At 44.2% G+C, this 20,561-nt stretch overlaps 1 protein-coding gene across 1 annotated transcript; it reads right to left on the bottom strand.

Annotated features, from left to right (window-relative positions):
- Positions 1-6,021: 6,021 nt before the first annotated feature.
- Positions 6,022-10,587, bottom strand: NEFL (neurofilament light chain). Its single transcript, XM_075724070.1, has 4 exons — positions 9,535-10,587; positions 8,860-8,984; positions 7,593-7,912; positions 6,022-6,514 (listed from the first exon to the last, which is right to left on the bottom strand). The coding sequence occupies exons 1-4, from the start codon at positions 10,585-10,587 to the stop codon at positions 6,336-6,338; spliced, it is 1,677 nt and encodes a 558-aa protein (XP_075580185.1). The 3' UTR covers positions 6,022-6,335.
- Positions 10,588-20,561: the final 9,974 nt, after the last annotated feature.

A 20,561-nucleotide genomic window follows, 5' to 3' on the forward strand; every position in this document is an offset into this window, starting at 1 on the left:
TAATAGAATATTCATGAGAACCAGAACTCTCCTAGCCTTAAAAAAAAGCTACTTATAAATAATTGTGTTTACCTCACTGGTGCAATTAGGGTGGACTTTTGCTCATGGGAGAACCTAGTTGACATGCACAGTACGCAACCTTTTGTTGTTTGATGTAAAACAGTCACAGCAGTTCTTGCTCAATAAAGGTCAATACTGAAAACATGACTTGTCTGGTGACTTCTTTTCCAACTCGGATCCTGCCCTGAATTTCGATACTCTGTCCTGAATGGGAACACGGTTGCATGGGTTGAGAAGTTGCTTGAGTTTTTCCTTAGCGTCCTCATATAGAAAACAAGTTTGAATGGGATATGATGAACACATTTTCTGTAACATAGCACAAATACTTGAGCTGGTTTAAGCAAAGACTTAAGAGCCAATCCCATGCTTTCTAGAGTAAAGAAGAATCTATTGAATTCTGCTGCCTGGCCTTGAGGTGCTTTGGGGGGTTGCAATTGCTTTTGCTAGCAGAGGGTCTCTAAGCCATATGCTGCTAATACTGCTTATCTGAGCAATCCTGCTTTTACTACATGTAAAAGTGTTAAACTCTGCCACAAGTATAATTTTCCTCTCTGCACACTACTCTCAAGGTGTAAGGACAGCCTTAAAGATGTGGCAGTTTCCAGATTGTTCCTTGATTTCCCCCCCCTCCCCCCCCTTCTGAAGATAGCCTGTCTGTGAACCACAACTGGTCATGGGGTCTTCTATGATACTACTTTGTCACTTAAGTGTGCCAAGACCCACTAAGTCATCTCAACCAAGATACCATATGTTCATCAAAATAGGGTAGCTTCTGATTAACTTTTTTTCCCCCCTCCTGCCTTAGTTATATGGGAACATCCTTATAATACCCTGTCTCAAATGATCAACTGGTGCAATCTGCCTCTAAACAAAATTCTAAAATTGAGAGCAAATAAATTCCTGGAAAAAGGAAACCATTCCAAAGGTGATACTGGTACCATGTATCAAAAATATTCCTAACTCATTTTTTACCTATTTGTCCATTTAAAAATAGCCCTAGAAATGAGGCCCTTCCAGGGTTTGAACTGAGGCTGGGGAGGGCTCAGGTTATACCTGGTTTGACTGACAGATAAAGCCAAATTCAAGCATTTTTTAATTTCCAATAGAAAGCCCTCCTAAGAGTTAGCCTATGTCTACTGCTACTTCCAGGTCAGCTTTATTAAGACGACAGCCAGTTAAAGGGCCCTTTAAAATCTGACTACATGGAAAAAAAATGGGGACAAATGAAACAAAGGGAAAAAGAGGAGAGCCCCAACTCCAATTTGGGGAACTAATATGTCTTATTATGGGATTAATATTGTGGTTTTTTCTATCACATCTCAAAAGGAAAATGAAGAACGCTGCTACCGCCTTACCTCCCATAACTAGCAGAGAAATGCAAATCATTTTTAAGCCTGGGTTCAGTACACGGACTGTCCTGAAACCTGTTGACTAATTGAGGGTCTGATCAAAATCTATGATTTGTATATGCCTTCCAATTCTTCCTCCTATCAATAATTGAAGATCAAGTAGTTTTTAATTGAAAGGCTTCTGCATGTTCTTCACTGGAGAAATTGTAAAAAGTCCGCAGCAGAAAAGCCTTTCAAATAAACCTGAATGTCTTTGTGTAGCAAAGTAATGAATGTTTCTCCTGCTGATATCAATAATGGAAATCCTCATGAAATCCTCAACAGCTTGCTGGTTGAGTGACATTTAATTAAAGCAGAGTTAGCAAATTAAATGGCAGCTTCTCTGTAGCGAGCTTATTTGTGAGTTACATGTGTATGTGACATAAAAAGAACTGTACCTTTATGAATAAGCAGCAGCCCGGTCACACTCACCTATTGACAGTAAGTGTTTGCACCAAGTTATGTTAAAATACAGAAAAACCCAATGGTTTGCGAGCACTGAAGCTCTTTTCTCTTGGGTCTACTCAAAATTTTCAAAGAGACCACCACCACTAAAGCCAAAAACTAAACCAGAGACCAGCATTTAACATAAAACTTCCTGTCTACGTGCTTCAAGTCCAAGAATCTGCTAAAATGTCACAAAATTCGAAGGCAGTGGGCTGCCACCCCCCAGCACAGAAAGCCAGGCATCTTCAGCATCAAGACGAAGAAGGGTCACCTTGTACAGCGAATTCAACGTCAGCGGGAGACTGACGAACACGTTGTTAACATGGGCTTACAGAGGTGCAGGGGGGATCCCGAACTAGCTTGCTATTTTTCATGTTATGCTTTCTTTTCAGTTCTGGTAGGATACAGGTGCAAGGACCTCGAGATTATTATCTGTGGTGTTTTGATTCTGCTTGCACATTGGCAGTCCAACCAGGATTGCAGTTTCTTGTACAAGGGGGCTGTATCGATGCTTCTGCCCAGCGTACATCGACTTTCCCGAATGGTTTTGGGAATTTGCTGCACAGCCTGCGTGGGAGGCAAACTCCTGGGCTACCCGCTGGCATGGTGTATTTCAAAATATCCTCATTTCGCCCCCCTTTTCCACCCAAAACATATTGCAGCCTTTAGTTATTACCCACAACTGTGTTTTTTTTTTTTTTTTCTCTGCTCTAACACACAAAATAAATTTGGGAGTTTAGTCTATTTCCCACTGCAAATGTTTCCATCAAACCCTAAGAGAAATAACCAACTGGTTAACACATTTCTAAATATTTATAAAACTATAAGAACCGATTAATATTTAATGTTGCCAAGAGGTTTTGTCTACTGACATCTGCAATCAAACAGTTTCAAAAGATAGCATAATTCCAGGGCAGAGATGCATAAATAGTATGTTATTTGCCTGTTCTGCACCAATTAGTTCTTCAGACTGTGCATAACCAGTGAAGGGATTAATTACTTTCAGACACAGACGTTCATTAATCAATACTAAAGACTCTGTGAAGGGAAAAACAATAATTAAAGGAAGTTACTGTGAAGATTTAGGCTTCTTATTTAAGGTGGGCTACCAAGACCCCTGTGACTTCAGGAGCTGGAGGGCTCTAAACCAGGATCTTTTTACCGTACCGGGTTGTGGAAGAGCTATGACTAAGAGATTTTCAGCATCCCAGAACTAAATTCCAGGTGGAAACAAACTGGGAAGCGTTACAAAACACAAAGAGGTTGCATTTGCCAGGGAGCTGAGTCAGGCACTAGAATTTTCTCCAGGCGTCAGGACCCGTGCTTTTCCCATTCCCATGTGAGCTTTCTTCCTTCTCTGTTCAGGATTAAACTACCCTTAACTTATCTAGGAAGGCAGCAAACGATGCGCTGTCAATTATTTAGTTACTAGAAGGTAAATTCGTACAATCTGGATATTATACCTGTACAAGTTTTCCTCTTGCTGAGTGGAAGGGGAGTGACTGTGTGTGCATGGGTATCTCAAGAAAAGCATTCAGGACCTCCTTGTATTTGTCTTCCATGTGATGAGGTCTTGGCCTGATGGAGACCCCATCTGCCCCAACGGCAAGAGAAAACTCAGGGACAGACTACGGCTTTACTTGCAGCTGCAACTGGGGTTGAAGTTTCTATCGTGTCTCCCTCTGCCTGCTTTTACTGCATTGCGTCAAAGCAAGCTCCTGGGTTTTCAAAGGTAAAACAAGGGTTGCCAGCAGGATCCCCACAACCCTGAGAGCATCTCGGCACGTAACGCACGCTTCCATCCTCCCTCCCACCAGTTTACCTTAGCAGCAAAGCAGGACTGGGGGTGACAAACCAGGCTGGACGGTCACTGCAGCTTGTCACTCTCTGCAGCTCATTGCCATGGCTGTGACTCACACATTTCCTGCAGAGTCGTGAAATCTCTCCTTTAGCTGCAATACATTAAAAATAACATAAGGAGCGGGGTCGGACTGAGACAGACTGCAAGGAGAAATGCGGCTGCTGGTGTATCTCTAAATGTGCTGGTTTGAGAGCATCCCTAGCAGCCTGGTTGCAACGCTTTGGAGAGCTGCAAGCTGTACTGCTTCCCAGAAGTGAAAGGGATAAAAGGGACTGAATGAAGAAGGAGTTTATCTGCAAAGACAGACATGAAAGAGGAAGAAAAATCAGGTATTGCCAAGTTAAAAGGAGCTCAGAGTGCGTGGAGAAAGGCAGGATGGGGGCAGTGGTTTTAATACATGCCCATCTATTTAACAGTGGTTTGTCTCCAATGGCTGTGATGGTTTCTAAGCTGGTGCATAACATGGTTTTTGCTGTGTAGGAGCAGAAACTCTCTCGCAACTGAAGGGCCATGCTAAGCATTTTCTGATAGGGCACTTAGGTGAATTTCCAAGTACCATCTCTTTAGACTCAACGTTCTGCTGCGTTTGAACCAGGGTATCACATACCAAAAGGAGCAGGTCTCCTGCAATCCCATCGACAGCGTTTAAAAGCACTGAGCAAAGAGCGTGGTCGAGTTCCTGGCCCGTAGTACTGCAAGCTCCCCCCACTGCTCGCCACCGCTTTCCTGGAGACGGAAAACAAAACCTGCTTTGTAAGAATAAGTCTGCATATACAGATGTCGGAAAATCTTCATTAAAAGCAGAAGGGAAACATGAAAAGAAAGACTTGTAAGAAGAGATGTTGTTGAAGAAAGGGAAAATTAATTCACATGTTTGCCTTCTGGTTCTCAAAAGCATAAAAAAAATACAAGAAAGTAGGGAGGAAAAAAAAAAGCGCTTTTGGAAATTATACTGGGACTCCCTGAACAAGAGTTACTGGAATTATTACATAGGAGTACAAACTCTGTTTCCTGAATGGTTTTACCAAAGCTTCTTTTTCTTTCTCCTGCTGTTTTTCCTGGGAACATGGAAGGAAATAATTAAGTGCTTACCTCATCCATCATCATCTTCTTTATAACTCTTTCAACATCAAAGAGGGAGATGCTTTTGGAACACCCCTAAAGTTTGTATACAAAGACACTTCCTTTCTCTCTGAACAGTCATCAAGGAGAACCAATGCCAATCGGCCGATACCATGAAGTCAGTGTACAAAATTAAAAGTTACCCCAAGTCCTACACAAAAACCATCCATCTAGCTGACAGTGACTGTGAGAAGTTTTAGTGCAGCCATGTAATGCCTATTTTCATGTGGGTTTCCATGGGTTTAGTTTATTTAAAATGGTTTGATTTGCAGCATTAGTCTAGTACTCACCCTTAGCACAAGGTTTAATTTTATGCATTGGCTTTAGCCAATTGAAAATAAATAGGCTCGGACTACAGGTCATTGCTTTCAGAATTGCCAGGCTTTGCTGCCATTCGAGCTGTTCCTATTGCGTGCCTGATCACAGATGAGACCTTTCTTTAGCTCACACTCAAAACTTTAACAGGCCCTGACAAATTCTCTATAGAAAATGAGCCTCTTCAGTCTGTGGCAGATTGACTTAAGAGAGCACCCTGGAAAGGCCACTCACTCCAGTAGCAGAGACCCCCCCACACACATTGTCCTTCCCTCTAACACCTCACCCCAGCTTTTTTTTTTCTTTTTTTAAATATACAGACATTGCTCCAAGTCTCAGCTACATCCAGTCATTCTTCCATCACTGATCTGTCAGACATCGAACAACTTCCTACAATATTTAACAGCCATGTTAGCATTTTGCTTCTGTATTGGTTTGTTAAAAATCTTTTTTTCAAAACTGAGCTTGTTCTTGTGTGCATACAACAGCCCAGCGAGACCCATCACAAAGCACATTCAGACTCCAGTGTATTTTTACCATTGTGAGATTTCCATGTGAAATTTTACAGCCCCATCAAGAAATTCTTTGTTCACCTATTAGTCCCCCAAGCCTATCAGCTAGAGACAGAAACCAGTATCCCATATCCTGTTACGCAGGCATGAAAGACAAGTGCGATACACCACTTCATCAACCTTTTAAGTGCATTAGAGACACATGACACACACAAGGAATCTGTGTAAGCATTTCTGTAACTTTATTGACTAGCTTTATTGCACATACTTATTGAAGCCTCCATTAGTTTACCCACCCAAGGTTTCCATAGTTATTTTAAATGCAAGTTAAACATAACTTTCATTCCCATGACTTATTTTTTTTTCCCCCCATTTTAAATTTTAAGGTTCTGAATCACCCAAGAAAGACATAACCCCTGAATTCATATGTGTAGACCATGCGGCATTCAGGGAGCAAGCCAGTGGGTGCTCTGCAAGCATACTGATACTCTGCACAGAGAGAAACATCATAGATCATTAACTTTAAACCTCAGTGGTCACTGAATTAAATATGTGAGACTGCAATTTTAGCTCAGTCAATCATTGTTTATTCTGTTGACCTGATGAGAAAGCTAGACTGCCTAAAAAAAATCAAGCCTTCTTCTTCACTTCACTCTCTTCCTTTCCTGCTGCTTCTTTCTCTTCCTTCTCCTCCTCACCAGCTTCCTCAGCAGTTTCCTGAGACTCCTCACCTTCTTCAGCTGCTGTTTCTTCCCCTTCTCCTTCCTCCTCCTCACCCTCTTTGGCTTCTTCAGATTCTTCCTTAGCACCTTTGAAAAACAAAAAGCAGTATTTCACATTATGTACTGTTCGTAATCCCTATTTAGGGGGAGCCAACATACCTGCACCTTCAACCCCACACATGTGGATGGCAGCCAGCTAAACATGATGGGGCTGGCAACTGATTCTGCATCAAAGCAGGGACAGTTATCTAGGACTGGCAAGGGAGAAGAACAAAACTACACAACCAACTTATCCTAGATTTCAGGAGGAGTGAAACACGGTATGTCTTTTCAAAATCATGGCCTTGGAAGATACTGACTGTGGACTCATTGCTTTAAGCCTTATCCAAAGACTTGAGTTCAAAAAGGAACCTTGCCATTGCTCTCCAATTGGCTCTTTAGCTACCATTTTGTTATAATTAACCTTTACACTAACAGACTCCTAGAATATTCAATGGTAATCAATGCATTTCAGGTATGTTTAGGTTAAATCCTTCAGGGCTACACAATTTAAGTTGGGAAAGGCAACTCTGGGTAACATTCCTTTTATGTTTTCTTTAAAATGTGAGTTTAGTAAATAAATTATGGGGCAGCAAGGAAGGGGCATATGCTTTGGTTGAACAAGAAAACTACCTAGACCTCAGGCAATAGCTATTGCTATCCACTGAACCCAACAGTTACATCCACAGACATCAGCTGATATTCCTGTTATCACAGGCTACTCTCTGGGAATTAGTATTTAGCTCAGGATGTCCTTGTTCCTTCTTTTTGAGGATGTCTGTAATAGCTAAGTACTGTTTGCTGCCATGTGACTACAACATTACACACTGCTGAAGTATTATCATTCTTTGTTTTGGAAACTTGAATGGAAAAACACCCAGTGATTTCCAAGGGAGTATCATCAGTCCTATAAGCTGCCTGATATTGGAAGTTTACCTTCTCTTCCACTCAACATTCAGGCTTTCCTGCTTAAATGCTGTGTGCTTAATCCCACAATCCTTTGCTCATGTGAGCAGACAACGGGAGAGGTCTAATCATTAGACTTAGTCATCAAGATTTCTGGGTTTTATGCCCTATAAGCAGGGTGAAGCATGAAAGAGAGGGATTTGAAAGCAACTGTAAGTACCTTCCTCCTCTTCTTCAGCCTCTTCACCTCCTGCTTCTTCCTCACCTTCCTCTTTCTCTTCCTCCTCACCTTCTTCTGCAGGGGCTGCCTTGGCTTCTCCCACTTTAGCAGCCTCAATTGTTTCCTCTATTTCAATCTGCTCTTCCTGGACATGACTGGAGTAGTACGTGGGGAAGGAACGTGCTGTCATCAGGTAGGAGGTGGACTGGAGACCACTGTATGCAGACCTGCCAAAAGTCGGGGCAGTCTGGGTGTAGCCACTGGTGATGCTTCCAACACTAGTGAAACTGAGTCGGGTCTCTTCCCCTTCCAGCAGTTTCCTAAAAGAAAAAAAAAAGCAAACAGAAATGACTTAGTTATGTTGCAGCAGTATTCAGCCAATTCAGCTATGGACAAAAATGCTTTAAGCAACACAAGCCCTAGAGATGGCACATGTAGGAGTGCAGAAACTAGCCCATAATGCGTAACTATGTGGCAATGCTACCCTATCTTCTTGGAATAATTTTAAAGTTTCAGAGGCATGCATTACTGGTGAATTAATACTTTTCCTTGTTAGAAGAAATAATGGGGAAAAAACCTCTAGGATGAGGTTCCTATAGCAGGTGAAGTTAGAGGTGTTAGCCTGTAGGCTTGCAGAGAACAACGCCGATGCTACAATTTGATGTTATGTTAAGCTATTAGACCAGGTTTATAGCCACCTTCTCAATATCCCGCCTTGTGGCACTCACAGAAGCTCTGTTTTGGCATTTGCAATTGCTAACAGTATCTGGGACAAAGCATTAAAGAGCTATTTAGCAGCAGTTCTGCTGTAAAATGTTTCCTTTGCAGGAGATTGCTTCTGTAAGTTAGAAACAAAGACTGTTCTTAAAAGCATGTATGGGATTTCCAATTTTGAGAACACAGCCATCTGTATTAAGATTTTCCACTGATACAAAATCTCCTCACTGCAAGTACAGAACAGGTATTTTTATCTGTAAAGATGGAGAAATGAGATCGTATGTTGCTGAGCTGAGACTTCTGTATGCATACATACATACTATTATACTTACTGAAGTTTGCTATGCTGAAGCTTTTGCTTTAAGCAAGTATTTTACCTCAGAAACACTGCTTGTTCCAATTGCAAGACAATGGAGAAGACCCGATTAAACTGACATCTACCTACAAAAGTTTCCGCTGCAGGAACGATAAATAAAATGAATTCTCTTGGAAGAGAGAACGGGAACCTGATCTGAGTTCTGACTTACTAAAATGTTCCCCCCCATCATACCTATATGCTGCAATTTCGATGTCCAGGGCCATTTTCACATTGAGCAGATCTTGATATTCTTTCAGGTACCGAGCCATTTCGCTCTTCGTGGTTCTCAGCTCGTTCTCTAATTTGTTGATTGTATCCTGTTGGAAGCAACATTATTGACAGCATAAAATTCTTAGTTCTCCCATGTCTAGCCGTAATACCTTGCAAGGGATTCCTCCAATCCTATTACCTTAATCTTGCTCTAGCAGAGAAAACAAACAGCTCCAACTCCACCCTCAGCCAAAAAGGCACCATTTCCCAAACCCCACCTTCCCTGGCTGGGCTTTCCCACCCCTGTATCTATACCCTATTATTCCATCCCTATTTAATGTTCAGAGCCTGATTTTCCGCCATCCAAGGACTAAAGCACGCATGAAATCTGGGTATCCCTTTGTTCCATTTTTAGCCGCTACGTGCTTTTTCTAGTTTTAGCTTAAGGATATCTTTTTTGTACTGATGCAGTTAAGGCTTTCTCGGTGCACAGGCAAGCGACACACCATGTGCTGCAGCTCTGCGGCGTTCTGCGCTACGGTCCCCCGGCACCTTAGGCTTTGGCTAGGCAATAGAGCCACAGGGTGAGCTCGGGGCCGTGCCCCCGCTTCCAGGGTGCCCCCGGCCCGCTCCCCAGCAAGCCCCGGCCCCCCTCACCTGCAGGGCGGAGATGTCGGCGCTCTGCTTCTCTTCCAGCTCCTGCAGCTGCTTCTCCAGCGCCTCGTTCATGCCGCGGGTGGCTTCGATCTCCAGCGTCTTGGCCTTGAGCAGGCGGCGGCTCTCGGAGACCTCGTCCTTGGCGGCGCGGACGGCGTCGGTGTTCTTGGCAGCGCTCTCGCTGAGGACGGTGAAGCGGCTGCGGAACCACTCCTCGGCGTTCTGCATGTTGCGAGCCGCCAGCTTCTCGTACTGAGCGCGGATGTCCCGCAGCGCGGCCGAGAGGTCGGGCTTGGCCGACACGTCCATCTCGACGGAGAGGTGCGCGTACTGGATCTGCGCCTGCAGCTCCGCCAGCTCCTCCTCGTGCACCTTCTTGAGGAAGGCCAGCTCGTCCAGCAAGCTGTCCACCCGCTTCTCCAGCTCCGCCCGCGCCAGCGCCGCCTCGTCCGCGCCCTTGCGCACCTCCAGCAGCCGCGCCTCGGCGTCCTCCCGGCTCAGCACCTCCTCCTCGTAGCGCGCCTGCAGCCCCCGCAGCGTCTCCTCCAGGCTCTCCCGCTCGCCCTGCAGCGCCTGCTTCTCGCTCGTCGCCTCCTCGGCGGCCAGGCGCAGCTCCCGGATCTCCTGCTCGTAGAGGGCGCGGAAGCGGGAGGGCTCGGCGTGCTTCTGCCGCAGCACCAGCAGCTCGGCCTCCAGCACCTTGTTCTGCTGCTCCAGCTCATGCACCCGCTCGATGAAGCAGGCGAAGCGGTCGTTGAGGTCCTGCAGCTGCGCCCGCTCCTGGCTGCGGATGGACTTGAGGTCGTTGCTGATGGCCGCTACCTGGCTGAGGTCCAGGCTGTCCACCGAGTGCAGCAGGGAGCCCGAGGCGCTGGACGTGGCGTAGCTGCGCCGCACCGACACGGAGGAGACGGGCGCCGACAGGCTGGAGTACGCCGAGCGCGCCGAGCTGTAGCCGCCGCTGCTGCGCATCGTCGAGACATGGAGCCGCGGGCTCTCGGCGTACCGCCGCTTGTAGGACGGGAAGAACGGGTCGTAGCCGTACGAGCTCATGCCTGCGGGAGGGGGCCAGCGGCTGCTCTGCGGAACGGCGCTGCCCGGCCGCCCGCATTTATCGGCGGGGAGGGCGGGAAGGCGCAGCCGCCGGGCGGGGCCGGGGCGGGGCGGGGCGGAGCGGTGCCGCCGCCGCGCTGAGGTACGGCCCGCTGCGAGCCCTCGGTGGCTCCGCGCCTCGCCGCGGGCTCTGGGGCTGCGGTGGGGCCGGGCAGCGCTCCCTGGCAGCTTGCTCCGGCGGGGCCCTGCCTGGGGCCGCCCCGCCTCGGCCTCGCCTCAGCCCCGTCTGGGTCCGCCTCGGCCTCCCCTCAGCCTCCCGCCAGCCCCGCTTCGGGCTCGCCCCGGCCTCCCCTCAGCCCCGTCTGGGCCCGCCCCGGCCTCCCCTCAGCCTCCCGCCAGCCCCGCTTCGGGCTCGCCCCGGCCTCCCCTCAGCCCCGCTTCGGGCTCGCCCCGGCCTCCCCTCAGCCCCGCTTCGGGCTCGCCCCGGCCTCCCCTCAGCCCCGCTTCGGGCTCGCCCCGGCCTCCCCTCAGCCCCGCTTCGGGCCCGCCCGGGCCTCCCCTCAGCCTCCCCTCGGCCCCTTCTGGGCCCGCCTCGGCCTCCCCTCGGCCTCCCCTCAGCCCCGCTTCGGGCCCGCCTGGGGCCTCTCTGGGGCCCCTCTGGGAACGCCTTCGGGCCCGCCTCGCCTCAGGCCTCGCCGCTGCCCCCCGGCCGGCCAGGGCTGTCCCTAACTCCCCTCTTTCCTCATCCTGCGCTTCCCCGCCAGCCGCCCTGGCAAAAACCCTGGGGAAGGCGTTGCAGCCCCCCAGCGCGGCTGGGGGCCCAGGGAGGCCCAGCGCCTCAGTGAGGCTGGGGCGCAGGCAGCCCTCGCTGCACCTCAAAAGCCCCAGACCGTCTGCATACGTAGCGGTTTTTTTCCTTCAATTTGCAGTTTTCGTGAGGTGTGTGTGCTCTTCAAGCTCCTGCTGTCCTCGCCATGTCCTTTGTTACAAGTGGTTCCTAATAACGAGGTAATTATGTGAATGAAGGAACAAATACGGTGTGTGGTTCGCAGTCCTAGCAGAAGACATTAATATCTGGTTATCTAGCTGTGCTTCCTCTGTTCCTTCAAATTCTCTAGAGGCAGGTATGTCTGAGGCTTGGGCCGTAGGGAATGAATATTCTTGTGTAATCTGGCTAATACAGAGGCTAAAGCTGGGCAGCTGCATTGCAGCTACCTCTGACCCACATTATTAGCCACTGGTTGATTAAAACAAAACAGTATTTATGTAGTAGAGATTTATCAGAAGTAAGCTAGGAATATATTGAGTATAGCCTTCATTGGATGCTCAAAAAGATAATAATAATTTGTCTGAGTCAGAAGGGTGAATATATTACAAACGAAACTCCTCAAAGTTTTCTTGAGGAAGGAATAAACATAGGCATGGGTTGGGGGGGACACTCATTAAGAGAGAGATACCACAAAAATGCTTAGTTGCTTCCTAAAGAAAGGGGGAAAACTTAGTAATGTACATAAATTAATCTGTATGTCTGTCACTAATTGCAATGGTACTTAAGTATTTCTGGCACAAAGATATGTTTGCTTAATACCAGTCATTTACTAAAGGTAGAGCAGGGTTGATTTAATCCTGTTTCCTACTGTCTTCTAGTGATCTCAAACAGAACATGACCTGTTGTGTGGTATCATTTCCATAGGTTTCAGGGTACTTGAATATGAGGGATATTAAGCTGTGAAGAGCAGTGGCCTATCAGAGGTACAAAGCTGCAGTCTCTTTTCATCTGAGCTCATGCTAGATGGAATGAACCGTACTAAGAGCTACTAAAGGCTTATGCGTCACTGTATCACAGTAGAGCTGATAAGAGATGTTGTTTTGCAAATCTAAATTGTCCCCATGAAGATCAGTGGAATTGCTCTCGATTTACAAGCACTGCAAGCGAGGCTTCTACTCAAAATTTTATTCAAAATCTTAAATTTCAGTAGCAGTTGCATTCATGTGTGTTAGAACAGCTATCCATTATTCAGACACTGAATATGCAAAGTACAGCAGTACAGGTATAGTTTTACATGCTAATACATTTTAGCTTTAACAGCAATTGATTTTGACTTTTGCTTAAAAGAGGTAGCTTGCAGAGCACCCAGGGAAGAAATGAGGAATATAGACATGATAGCAGATGGGAAGATTGACAGCGGGCTTGGTCAGAGATTCAGTGAGCTTCTAAATGCAGATTGTTCTGGGATACTCAACTAATGCAAATCGGCATACCTTGTTTCATGCCAAGGGATTTATGCTAATCTCCCTTACATTCGATTTGAGCGTAAGATTTAATTATTAATGGTATTATTTATTATGTCGTGTATTAAGAAACGAATATATCTCAGCTTCTAAAAATAACTCTACTTCATATCCCAGGAAAATAAGCTTTGTAATTGTAGGCTGTTTAAGATTCTTTCTCATATTTTTTTAGAGAGGGAAAACGTGTGGAAACCCCCTTCCTCTCTGCCAGCAGTGTGTGCCAGGAAGATGGGAAAGTGTGTCTGCAGACAGCCCTGCAGTGTTGAGTTTCAGTGTGACTCAGAGGTAAGGATGAAGCTCGGAAAAGAAAGCTACTACTGGAGGCATCCTACTTTGGAAACTTGTATTTCCAGGTACCAGGGTAGTGCTGACTCTGATTTCCCCATTGTCTTTGTCTCCCTTTTGTTGCTTTTTGCCGTAATGCAGAGTATAATCTAGCCCCTTGATATATTATTGTTAGAATAATCATTGAAGTAGTAGTGAACAGAGGAACAGGGTAGAGACTGGCTTCCAACTAGAATGAAATGGTCTGTGCCATTTGTCTCACCTTTGTTTAAGACTATGCTGAAGAAAGCAGGCAGGCAGTCACTAGAGATGAGCTGAGTCACCCAGCAGCTTAGCATTATGTCCCTTTTCATCTGCTGAAGCTAAAGCTGCTCTCTTGCTGTTTTAGTTAGGCGTGAGTCTCGTGATTTCAGCTAACAAACTTTTGGTGGAAGAATCCCAAGGCCAGGTGCACCCCTTGAAAACCTCCCCTAGGTTGGCTGACCTAAATGATGCAAATTATCATGATGAATGATACAGAAATAACAGTAATGACATGATAAAATGGCAGCTATGCAGTCACATACTACTGCTGTATAAGCAAAAGCAAGCAACTCCATGACAATACGTTCCCGTTTGTACAATTTCCTCTGCTACATACTGTCTAATTAACATGTACTCAGTCTAGGAATGGCATTTCCCCAAGGAAGAGTTTAGGTCTAAGCCCTGTGCTAGGGCCTCACTGAGCACCAAGAAGTTACCTGAACGCAACCAGCGTCAGTGAAAATTCACCTATGCTGCAAAACACTTGGGCACTGAAGCCTAGTGGGGTTTGCCTTTCTTTTTCCTTCATCACAGAATGGTTTCCTCATCAGAAAGTGTAAGTACAGCAGGTGCGTTTGGGGTTGAGGTGGATGGCGGAATGAAGTCTTCATTGTCTGTACCTGGTCTTATTTCAGAGCTGTAGAAAGAGCTGTACCTGCTTAGTTTGAACTTGCACAGAAATTGAGCTGTCTTAAGTCAGAAAAGCAAAAACATTGTTTGTACTTGTTTGGGGTTGGTTTTTTTAATAGTTTCTACTCTATGAAGGCACAGCTCTGAGAGAGTGGGGAATCAGGCACTCCCACTATTGAAAATGTTATATAGCTCTGATGTGTTGTGCAATATCGTATTTTTTATACCATACATAACGTGAGATGGTAAGAGCTGATCTATGCATGGTACCTATACTCACAAAACAGGCAGCTGAGAGATACTATATATAGTAAAGTATGAATAAGCATTTTCCTTTCCCAGTGTTCTGTAATTGTTAATAAATTTACTGCAAATTCAAAAATCAACATATTGGTATTTGATGGCACCATGTTTTATGGATTGATTGATTTTTAATTTTAAGATTGATTAGAGCAGTTCTGAAGGATAAAGGGGAGAGCTGGAACAGGTCCATTGTAGCAGTCAACACTTCGTGCCAGTATTTAGTGCTATGGGAATGCAGTAAAGCATGCCTATGGCCGAGCTGTCCCTATAGGTCTGTCTGTTGATCTTACCACAGAGAGGCATGTTGCAAAAACTGAAAAAGAGGATTCTCGTTGAAGCCCCTGGGAGCTACATCTGAGAAAAGTCTGGTTCCTGATTTTGAAGTTGCCCTACAATGCTTTCTGTGTTTATAGCTACTTCTTTCTTTAAAACTTCGGGGGGGGGGGGGGGGGGGGGGGGGGGGAGGTGGGGGTGGGAAGCCCTGAAGAACTTTCTTCAGGGTCTAATCTCATGTGTGCTAGAATTCCTGCATATGTCTGGGCTGTTTTTAAGTTTTGACCCTATGCTGAACACACCTGAAAATTGCTGCTGTTTGTCACTAATACTCTACCTATCAGGGGAATATTTTGAAAGTCACAAGCAGGAGTAATGGGTCCCGTTTTCTTTCCCTTGTCCTTAAGTTAGGAATCCAGACCTTATGCATATGTCTAAAATTAAGTCAAAATCTCTGAATGAGTTGAATTGAAATGTGCGAATGAACATACTCTGTTCTACTTTGATTCTCTTAAACCTGCTGCATTTTTCTTCTGTGAATAGGACTGAATCTTACATTTTAGGAAGTCTGCTTCCTATATTCCAAAAAGCCCTTTTAATATGAGACGACACTTACATGAATTGTCAGAGCCCACGTGGAATTTTGTCTGCAAGGACTGAAATACAGTATCTGGAAGACACAGAAGAAATGCTAATAAGTATTTCGCTTATTTCTTTTGAACAGCTATTTGCTTTGTTTGTGCCATATATAGTAAGTGCCTGAGCAGCTTTCCTTATTTTATTATCGCTTACACCAATTCTGTTTTGCTGCGCACAGTAACATTAATTTGCTCACTTTGAATTTGCTCTGTCTCTTGATTACAAGAGCTAGAGGAAACAGCCAGCCACTTCTTTCATCTGAGCTCTATCAATGAATGCTTAATTAGAAGATTCATTAGCTTTGTTTACTCTTTGGATCAGGACTCCAAACTAGGCCACAAAATCTGATGGCAGATTCTTCCTTGCAGTTTCAAGGGTTAGTTCTTAACTCCCAGAATGAATTAAATAGATGTTCTGCTTTTGTTTGATTCCAGCAATTAAACATAAACAAAAAGGTTCTTGGACAAATAAGATAAAACTCCCCTAGCCTGCCAGCTGCAGAGCAATGTATGTGGTTTGAAAAAGCCCTCTCAGCCCCTTTTGAAGGAGATCATTTACTCATTTGCAACATTTCATTGCTTTGAATGGGTCTTCTGCCAACGTGAGAAGTAAGGGGTTAGACTCGAGTCCGAGGGCCACATCAGAAGCTTGTCGTAAGTCGGCGCTGGGCTGTAGGCTTCGCTGAAGTTCCGCCACTTAGGGCTACCTGACGATCTGAGCTTCACCTTTTCCTTTTCACTCCTTGTGAGTGATCTTACCTGTATTAAAGCTGTTACCTGAAAAGTGGTATTTTATGACGCCATAAAATACAAAAGAATAATTGTGACAGTTCTCAGCTGAACCAACTTCTGATGAATTGCAACAGAGATTCCTTTTTTCCCCCCTCAGATGATTTGGTGAGTTTCAGTATCATAGAATTGTTTAGGTTGGAAAAGACCTTTAAGATCATCAAGTCCAACCATTAACCTGACACTACCAAGTACACAATTCTTATTCTGTATTCATTAGGATTAACTCATCAATCTTAATGGTTGTACCATCCAGTTTACACTGGGTTGTGCAAGTTTGGAATCAGTCAGTTAGATCTTATGGTGCATCGTAGAGCAACTGATAAGCATATTATCCTGTAGCAGTAACATTCTGGGGTTGGAAGAAAGAATAGAATCAATGTCTGTCTTTTTACCTTGCTTTTTTTTCCCCTTCCAGTGGCTTATCTAAGTCACTCCTTATATTTTTTGTTTTTGTCTTGGAAACCTCTTCCACTACATTTTAGTGTTCTTCACAATGTGTTTGTAATAGTTTTCAGTCTTCAGTATTTCTGAATTACTCTTCTTACCCGATGCCTTCTCAAAGTAATATTAAGTTGAAGTGAACGCAGTTGTTTCAGCTGACTGAAAGCAGAGTGCTCTGCCTACATATCTAATATATACCAAGCAAAATGATTCAAATGGGATTTTCACATGTCTCTAAATGCCCAATTTCCATTGAATCCCAAAGGAATTTGGACACAAAACTCCTTCAAGCTCCCTTGAAAAATTACAGCTTGTTACAGTTGTTTTTGCTGTAAAGATGAGTCACATGCCTTGTGTCATGCATGTGTCTTTATCTGTAGGGGCAGCTGAATATGTATGCCTACAAATCTTCATTTCCCCGTGCCATTATATGGTGGTGTTTTCTACTTACGGTCTGTAGTCATGCATGCTAAGCAATGGACTCAGTTATAAGACCTGAGATCAGTACAGTGAACTACCTGAACATTAAGGCACAAAGTGAACCCTAAGCTTTGGTGTGCCCCAGAGAGTTGCTCTGGGAAACCAGCTCTATGACTACTGCGAAGGTTTAAATATTCAGTGAAAATAACTATGTATATGTAGTTTTGTTAGAGGGATGGATGCTGTAAGAACATGTGCTTGTGCAACTGTAGATGATAATAATAGGAGAAATTTAATACCCCTCATATTTTTGAAGCTGAATACTCATATCAGCAGCAATATCCAGAGACAAGCAGTACAAATATTTCCCTGTTTTCCCATTTCTGCTGGCCACGTATTGGCTGCGCCAGCTGAAGTTAGTTCTGTTGGTGATACAGTGGGTAGAAGAGAGGCGGTTGCATTTACAATACAGTTGAGAGCATATGAAAGGCTCATAATGCAGTTAGAGACCCTGTTTCCTTCCAAAAACTTTCCAGCATGAATGACAATAAAGATAAATTGTGGGTCAGAAAGAGTATTTATTTGTGGACTGCATGCACAATTAAAAGGCAGAGAGATCTTCCATCTGTGGTCTGCAGGGAGCTTAAGTATAGTCTGAATTCCTGATTACTAGGATATGTTCTTCCTTTGATCACAGAATCTGGATGAACAATTGAAGAATACTTTCCCTATAACTCAATTATTCTTTAAACCTTTGAGAGATTTTTCTCCTTGCTGCATATGCAGCAATAAAATTTATGTGGTGTGTCTGCAAAGCCACCTCTACCTTTTAGTATGTGTATAATCTTCCCCCATGTACATGTGCAAGCATTTCTTAGCAAGATATAAGCATCCCATTATTTAATAGTCTGGCATGTACTGCTGACCATAAAACACAGGAGAAAAGTGAGCAATAAAACTGTCTGACTGTTGTACTGCAGTGTGTTGACTGGTTAAGCTTCACAGCAGCGAGGTGAGGTTGCTCAGCTCTGCAGTATATGAATAAAAATTACTAAACTTCTGCAGCCAGTGCACCTGATTTCCTACATCAGATCTTCTTGCACACATCAGATTCTTGGTATGATATTTAGTTATTAAGGATGGTAGTCAAGGATTTATGCATATGTGGGATAGAATACCAAATGCAGCCTATTGCTCTGGTTTTACGCTAATATAACTTAATTGAAACATTTGCGGAGGTCTGCAGGGGTTTAATCTCTGGCACTACTACTTCTAGAGAGAAAATGGCTCTGCACCACTCTAATGCATAGATTAAAATATAAATTATACAGCCTGACTGAGAGGCTCTCATGGCATATGTTAGCTGTGAGAATTCAAGTGTTTTCTTGATAGTACTAGTAAGGGCAGATGAGAAGTTGCTGGTTTTATTTGTGCAATTTTTTGAGGGTAATAGAAATATTTCACTTCCATTAAAACTGCTCTTGGGTTGGTGTTTTTTTTTTTTTTTTCCCCTTTTTGAGTGTGTGGGAGTGAAAAGGGAATTGCTTAAAACTGGAACCCTGAAACTTTAAGTCACGGGCAGATCTTATGGTCTTTCATTGCTGAGTAATAAAAAGATTTAATTTTTTCAGGGTTTGGAGTTTTGACAGGTTCCCAGGCTTTTGTCTTACGTTACTACATCTGAGTAGCTATAATGCTGTGTGACAGCCATTGCCTTCTGTGATTATGAAGGCTGAAATATAGTTAGTCCCACAGTGTGGGAGAATCAGCTCAGCCTGGGAATAGTCTCTATTTTGCTGTTAGTAGCGAGAACATGATAGGTGTTTCAGGGAGCCCTGTGCAGGTACTAAGTAATGCCTTCTGCCTTTAGGCATTCCATGATCCTCACAACAGAAGGCAAGACTTGGTTAGATCAGGATCTATCATACTTGCTCTTCTAAAATTTCTACTCTCTGGATGATAAGCTCTTAGACCTTTCTGTGGCTAGTGGTGAAAACTTAAATGGTGAGCTACATTTAGCTGTTCCAGACATTTTCTTTGTATCTTCTAAGCATTTGCAAAATGTTTACATGAATAAATCTTTACTGATTCTTTTCAGTTGGCTTAATCATCATAATCATATTTTTCTTGTTTGTTAAATGCACATTCATCAACTCTTTTCACAATCTTACCCTCTGTCTAATCCTATTCTCAGGGTATGTTTCCTCTATACTTAATTGATGCCATAGGCGTTCGGAGCCGATGTTCTTCTGAAGATCTGGACCTTAAGGACTTTCAGGTTTAGTATTTTCAGCACTTGCATTGTCACTATCTTAGACCATTTAAAAGCCCTCAGGTTAGTAGAAACTTGCAGCATGAATTTGGCTTTTATATAAGGGAAATGTATTACTGAAATAACAACTTCAGAAGCACTTAGCATCTATAACTAACCAGTCTCTGTCTGTCTTTGGCATTGCCAAAAGCTACTCAGTCATTTCTTTTAGTTATTCCAAAGTCTCAAAGGGGTGTTGTGGCTGTTGAGCAGATGGTTCTTAAGTGTTACCTTCTAAGTGATTCTCTGCTTCCTGTCTGACAGCAGAAATGGTGAAACATGCTCTTACACTGGCCCCATTAATTAACCAACAGGGGCGTAGGAGATTATTTGGTTTACCTAGCTGGTCCATTGCACTTGGGATGAAATTCGTGCAGCAGCTGAAAGGAGTGTAGTTTCTAGGCCTCCACAGTAAAAAAAAAAAAAGAGACAAATCTTCAAGGGTCTGCTGATTCACAAACACAACCATCAGAACTGACTAGAAATGGTATTAACTTTGCTTTTCAAGGAGAATAACCTGGCTATTTATTATGACGTAGGATAAAGAACTTGAGATGGTGCTGTAAGAGGGTGGCTCTGACTAGACAGAGGATTAGGAAAGATGAGGTAGCCAGATAGATCCTTTTTCTCTCATTTTTTCTGCTTCTGTTGATGGAATCCATGAGAGGATGTTTGTGAAGCTATAATAAACATATTTCAAATACTGAAGCCAAACATGAAAGATCATGTTTCACCTTTCAATACAGCGGTCTGCATTACAGAATAATACAGCTGGGCAGTAGTGTAAAAGCTATTTGTTTGCAACAGAGCTTTATGGGTGGGTTCTCACTGCCTCCTGGTTCCTGCCTGGTTGCAGATGGGATGACCTTTGGGAAAGCTGACAGAGCTCTCTGACCTACAGCACATCAGTGTAATGGTTACATGTCCTTGAACACTCTTTTTCTGGAATACGGGCATCAGAATGATAAAATGGATGGGAACAAGAAATGACCAGAAGACAAGAGATTGTAGCAAAGGGTTCTCAAGTATGTACTTCACTAAACCATCAAACCAGCAGTTTTTTGTTCCAGTTTGAATTGCTATGCTTGCATGAGTTCACGGATTATAAATCCAACCAAGAATATCTCTTCCAGTTCTGTGTGCTGTGAACTGGAATTCCTGGAAATTTTCAATTGGTAAGGGATAAAACCACAGGATAAACCAGTTAACCTCTTTGTGTTACTGCACCACATACTGTAACATTAAGGAGAGTGTATTGCACCTTTCAGTGACACCTCAGAAATGGT

Source organism: Pelecanus crispus, chromosome 21, assembly GCF_030463565.1.
Source record: "Pelecanus crispus isolate bPelCri1 chromosome 21, bPelCri1.pri, whole genome shotgun sequence".
NCBI lineage: Eukaryota > Metazoa > Chordata > Aves > Pelecaniformes > Pelecanidae > Pelecanus > Pelecanus crispus.

Excerpts from the sequence above, each read along its gene's own strand:
- NEFL (XM_075724070.1), bottom strand. The coding sequence starts at position 10,587 with ATGAGCTCGTACGGCTACGACCCGTTCTTCCCGTCCTACAAGCGGCGG. Across the intron at positions 8,985-9,534 it reads CCGACATCTCCGCCCTGCAG|GATACAATCAACAAATTAGA; the intron begins GTGAGGGGGGCC and ends TGCTTCCAACAG. Across the intron at positions 6,515-7,592 it reads GGCTGAAGAAGAGGAGGAAG|GTGCTAAGGAAGAATCTGAA; the intron begins GTACTTACAGTT and ends TGTTTTTCAAAG.